The following is a 6,016-nucleotide window of genomic DNA, read 5'->3' on the forward strand; positions in this document are numbered from 1 at the left end:
GGGTTAGCTGGTCATTTTGGAGAGAAGAAGACGTTGGAGTTGCTGAAAGAACATTTCTATTGGCCGGCTATGTTGCGAGATGTCCATCGCATTGTTGAAAGGTGCGTGACTTGCAAGAGAGCTAAAAGCAAAGTGATGGCTCAAGGATTGTTCATGCCCTTACATGTACCTAATCATCCTTGGCAAGATATTTCTATGGATTTTGTGTTGGGTTTGCCTAAAACTCAGCGTGGAAAGGATTCGGTGATGGTAGTTGTGGACCGATTTTCTAAAATGTCATTTTATTCCGTGCCACAAAACTGATGATGCTAGCCATATTGCTGATTTATTCTTCAAAGAAATTGTTCGTCTCCATGGTATTCCAAGGAGCATTGTATCAGATCGTGATGTGAAATTTTTGAGCTATGTTTGGAAGACCTTTGGAAGAAACTAGGCACCAAGTTGTTGTATAACACCGCTTGTCATCCTCAAACTGACGGGCAAACTGAAGTGGTGAATCGAACGCTCTCAGCTTTGCTTAGAACAGTGGTGAATAAGAACTTGAAGAACTGGGATGAATGCTTAGCTTATGTGGAATTTGCCTATAACCGTAGTGTTCATAGTGCTACAAAGCATTCTCCTTTTGAGGTAGTTTATGGGTTTAATCCTATTACTCCTTTAGATTTGACTCCTATTCCAGTTCATGAGAAGGTTTGTACAGATGGAGCAAAGAAGGCTCAAATGGTGAAAGACTTGCACAAGAGTGTAAAAGAGCAAATAGAGAAGAAGAATGCAGCTTACGAGAGGTCAGCCAACAAGGGAAGAAGACGTGTGCAATTTGCTCCTGGTGATCTCGTGTGGATCCATCTAAGGAAGGACAGATTTCCTACTCAACGGAAATCCAAGCTGATGCCTAGAGCTTATGGTCCTTTTCGTGTGCTAGAGAGGATCAATGACAATGCTTACAAGATAGAACTGTCCGAAGATTACCATGTCAGTACCACCTTCAATGTTAGTGACTTGACGCCTTACTTGGAGGATGGGATTCAGATTGAAGAACTTGAGGATTTGAGGGCAAATCCTTCTCAACAAGGGGGAAATGATGAGGTTCAACATGAAGAGGACTCGTACAAAGGCCCAATTACTCGCTCAAGGGGTAAAGTCGTCAATTTACTTTACCTGGCCAACCCTGGGGGTATTTAAGTAATTCTTGAGAAGCATTTCAGAAGCCTTGGCCATGAAGAAACACATCAAGAAGAAGATCTGAAGACTGGCGCAAATTGGAACTAATTTTGGAAAGATTTGGGCGCATTCTAGAAGGCTTGGAGCTCAAGTTTTAGTTTCCTTTAAGTTTCCTTTTTAGTAATTGAATTACTTTCCTGTTTTGTTGATGCAACAATTTACTTTATCTCCTAGTTATTTAGTTTCCCGTTTTTAGACTTTCCTGATTTTTAGAATCAGTTAGTTTCCCTTTTTCTTTTGATTGAATTGTTTTAGGAAACAAAGAGAATCAGCACTCTATATATAGAGCACGCCCCCTCATTGTATTTTGATTGAATTTGGATGAATGAAAAGCTCTTTTGAGTGTTCTTCTCATCTCCATGTGTGCCTGGTTTTGAGAGTATTCCGTTCTTATCAGTTAGAGATTCACACTAACTGTGGCGAACATCCCCTTGATCTTCGATTGCGGCGGATTTTCCTTATCAATCGAAAGCTCAAGATTATGTGAATTTCATCCCCGGACTAGCGATCCTTCTTATTTTGGCCCTGTTGCATCTTTGGTACCTTGGGGCTTATCAAAATAAATAAAAGTATACTCCAGTCATTCAATATACAATGAGAGTTCTGCAGTTTATTTTGTATATCTCACGCTATATATGTAAATGATATTGGCATATTTCCTAATATCATGCAACGGTCTTCCTTCAAATAGCAGATGTAAACACACCTTATTTCTCACACGAACAAATGCTTCTTTTGCCTTTTCGCTGAATAGATGGGGACTTGTAGTATACCTATAATCAGGGAGACGAGTAAAAATGAAAACAAGAGGCAATGGTTAAACTGATTACTTATCCATAAGTCACAGGATATAAAGAAGTTCACTATCTTTCCATAAAACCGCAAAAATTTGATCATGACACGTGATATATTTTCTGCATTACAACCTCTAGTCTAAAAGAAAGACATTTGAAGAGAGAAGAAACATACAGATAGGCTTGTGAGAGATTTGCACAAGAGCGTGTAGACGCTTCTTGTCCATTCAATGTGGTTTTTCTTCCACTTAGCCCAATCCATCTTTCTCTTAAGACAGGCTGATCAATAACGCCAAGAATCTGAAATGGGAAAAATAATTTTTTCTAAAGGAATATACAACTTTACAAGTAAAAACACAATTTATGCAACTAATCAAACTTTTTAAAGTCCGCAACTTTCCTCTTATAAAAATGAAGGTGATGGTTTACATTTAAAATGGTGAATATAAGGCAATAAAGATTGGCTAATACTACTTGTTAGCACGCATAAAATGACAAAAGTTGTGCTAATGTGATGCCAAAACCTATTTTCTTTCCCTTGTATTTCCTTCTTCTCTTTACACAAATTTAGGGGGAGAAAAAGGGGGCGAGAAGCTATTTATATTCTCCATTTGTCAAAAGATCGTTTCCCAGACTTCATTTTTCATTTTATGCATGCAACCAGGTAGCAGGTGATTCTTACAGGTTTATCCTTATGTAGCAGAGCAATGAGAGTACCAAAGACAGGTTTTCCTGAAACAATTAGAAGAGTAGATTCACCAATATAAAACCTTTTAGAGCTTATGCCAAGTGTCGGTGGTGCTTCACGAAGACAAAATATATTTACCAGTTATAAAACTCTTTGTCCCATCGATTGGGTCCAAAACCCATACATAGTCCGCCTCCTCCTCTCTGCACCTCCATCCATTCTCTTCCCCATAGCTGCAATTACAACTCTGTAAATATTTTCAGCAATAACAAAGTTTAAAATTGAACTCGATGGCTTTAAGCATAAAACTTAACATGCAAAGACCTCAATATTTCACTTGCCTTCATTTTTGGGTTCAATGTGAAATGTAGGAGGAAAGAAAAACACTCTAATTTCTTGTCTATGACTTGAGAAGAGAAAAATCGAAAATCATACTAGCGTATAAGTGCATGATCACTTAGCTTAGTTTTGTGTATTTGGTGTTGAACCTAATAAACACAAGAACTACAAAGGGTCTGGGATGTAAAAGATTCTTAATTTGTCACATTTCGCATCTAAAACGGCCGTAAATTGCAAGGCTCAAGTACATTTCCTTCCTTCCCACCACTTAAATTAATCTAATTTGATGACAACCAAATAATACAGAAACTAAAAAACAAAAAGATAAAGTTTGGCAGGCTTAATAGCTTACATAGCATGAGATGGAAAATTCTCCAATATGATTGATACCATTGATTCCTCCGCTGTTTTATCTGCAATACTTACAGGGCCTGCAATAGAAGAAATATAGCATCTGATCATATAAGGAATTCCACATGTCGATTGGACACTTTTAGACAATCCTTCTGTTCTTTTTTTTTTTTTGGGTAGAATTAGTCAATCCTTCTGTTACATTCATATGAATGTTCCCAAAATATATCAGAAAGGAAAATAACAAAAACTTCATCATTTTTCCTGCATTTTCTCAGTAATCAGACAAGAAGCTGACAATTCAATCCAATAAGTTCACACCTAAAACTTCACATTCTCAGACAAAGCTCTCCCCTTCATAAGCCAAAGATAAATAAACAAAACAGTAGAAAAGCGGCACAAGTTGGAGCGAATTTTTCAATCTACGTTTCCGTCATTTCATTTTCTCAGCAACCAAACAGACAGACCCTAGAAAAAGAAATTAAAAAAAAAAACATACTGAAATCTTCCTTATCGAGAATCTCGAACTTGCTACGGAAGTAGTTGCGAAGGACAACTCCGGAGGCGTCGGCGACGGCATTGGCGACATCGGCGAAGCGATCGAGTTCAGAATCATCGAGCTGCTGGGAAAGAGAATTGACGAAGCCATTGCAGAGATTGGGATCGGAGGCGGCCATGGAGAAGGAGGGACGGTGAGAGAGAGAGAAGAGGCGGTTCAAGGAGCCTCGAGAAGCGGAGAGAGAGAGAAGGCGAGTTCTGGAAATGGAGAGGGGAGAGAGAGTGGAAGTCCAAGGAGAGAAGAGGAGGGTTTGTGTGTGAGTGTGGGTGGGAAAGAAGAGACAGTGAGACGGCATTTCGGAGAGAAAGAGACAGACAGGGGGAGGAGAAAATTTGATAAAAGAGACCGGAGCAAAACACAAATCAAAAAAGTAGACAAGTTTTTTTTTTATAACAAAAAAATCATGACGTGTATCTTACGTGGCAAAAAATAGGTCATATTAGTCCAAGTGTATGAGTCATTTTTAAAAACTCTCTCCTCACAAAACCGACTGCTCGACCCTCTCTTCACCCGAAACCGACCGCTCGAACCCCTCTCTCTCTCGCCGTAGTTCTCTCACCGGCCGATCCACTCTCTCCGATCTCCCTCGTCGGCCGACCGACCACCTCACCAAAAACCGACCGTTCACCAAAAACCGACATTCCTTCCCACTAAAACCGACCAAAAATCGATCCCGACCACTCACCAAAAACCCGACCACAAAAACCGACCACCTCCTCACCAAAATCCGGCTAAAAACCGGCGACTTTTAGACTGAAATGGCATCACAAAACAGTTCTTCTTCCTCAACTAAAACGGCCATTTCCCGAACACTTGTCGACGAGGCAACGGAATCTGCTCAGGTAATATTCTTATTTTACTTTTTCTTATACATTTTTGCAAGAACAAAAACTTAATATAAGCAACATTGGTCTGTTCATAGTCGGTTTTAGTTCTGGTCTGTTCACGGTCGGTTCTAGGTCGGTTTTTAGTCGGTTCTTAGTCAGTTCTTGTCGAGAAGGGTCGGTTCTAGTCGATTTTGGTCGGTTCTAGGTGAATGTCGGTTCTTGGTCGGTCGTTGGTCGGTTCTGGGGTCGGTTCAGGTCGGTACTTGGTCGGTTTGGTCAGTTTTGGGGTCGGTTCTGTCGGGACATGGTTGGTTCAGTCGGTTCTTGTTTGGTTTCTTGGTCTATTCTAGTCGGTTCTGTCGTCTTGGTCAGTTCTGATCGATGTGTTTTTTCTTTTTTCTGTTCACAGTCAGTTCTAGGTCGGTTTTTAGTCGGTTCTTAGTCAGTTCTTGTCGAGAAGGGTCGGTTCTGGTCGATTTTGGTCGGTTCTAGGTGAAGGTCGGTTCTTGGTCGGTTGTTGGTCGGTTCCGGGGTCGGTTCGGGTCGGTACTTGGTCAGTTTTGGGGTCGGTTCTGTCAGGACATGGTTGGTTCAATCGGTTCTTGTTTGGTTTCTTGGTCTATTCTAGTCGGTTCTGTCGTCTTGGTCAGTTCTGATCGATGTGTTTTTTCTTTTTTTTTTCAGTATGACCTCCCGAAGTACAACACATATGAACTTCCTGGGATTGGACATCTAAGGATGATCATGGATCCTATACGGGAGTACTTCCCAGTGAAAGTCATTATGAAGTCAAAGATCGAGACTTTGGAGGTAATCAGGCAGAATCTAGACCCCGAAACAGAAATGTCAATTTTCAAGGAATCTGTCTTCGGACATTTTATTTCGATGTCTGAAAATATGATCTATTTTGAGTGTTGACACACTATCTGCTTTTGAGGCAAATAGAAACAAAAAAGAGACATGAGTTGTGGTTCATGGTTAATGGAAAACCAACTAGGTTCGGAATGAGCGAATTTGCTTTAATCACTGGATTGAACTGCGAGAAAACCCCAGAGCCGGACGTGGTGTTGAAACCTTTGAAAAATATAAGATTGTTGGAGCATTTTAAGTCCCACGTAGTACTTGTTGTTGATTTAAAGAAATTGCTCACAGGGAAGAAGATAAAAGGTAGCGATAAAGCAAAGATCACTATCATTTATTTTTTAGCACAAGTATTACTATCTGGGGACGAGAAGAA

At 40.2% G+C, this 6,016-nt stretch overlaps 1 protein-coding gene across 1 annotated transcript; it reads right to left on the minus strand.

Moving 5' to 3' along the window:
- Positions 1–1,830: 1,830 nt before the first annotated feature.
- Positions 1,831–4,292, minus strand: LOC21384156 (bifunctional phosphatase IMPL2, chloroplastic). The gene is made up of 6 exons (XM_010112429.2): positions 3,893–4,292; positions 3,395–3,473; positions 2,842–2,936; positions 2,698–2,747; positions 2,191–2,315; positions 1,831–1,994 (listed from the first exon to the last, which is right to left on the minus strand). Exons 1-6 carry the CDS (start codon positions 4,245–4,247, stop codon positions 1,832–1,834), a joined length of 867 nt encoding a protein of 288 aa, XP_010110731.2. The 5' UTR covers positions 4,248–4,292; the 3' UTR covers position 1,831.
- Positions 4,293–6,016: the final 1,724 nt, after the last annotated feature.

This window comes from Morus notabilis, unplaced genomic scaffold, assembly GCF_000414095.1.
Source record: "Morus notabilis unplaced genomic scaffold, ASM41409v2 Scaffold4128, whole genome shotgun sequence".
Classification (NCBI taxonomy): domain Eukaryota; kingdom Viridiplantae; phylum Streptophyta; class Magnoliopsida; order Rosales; family Moraceae; genus Morus; species Morus notabilis.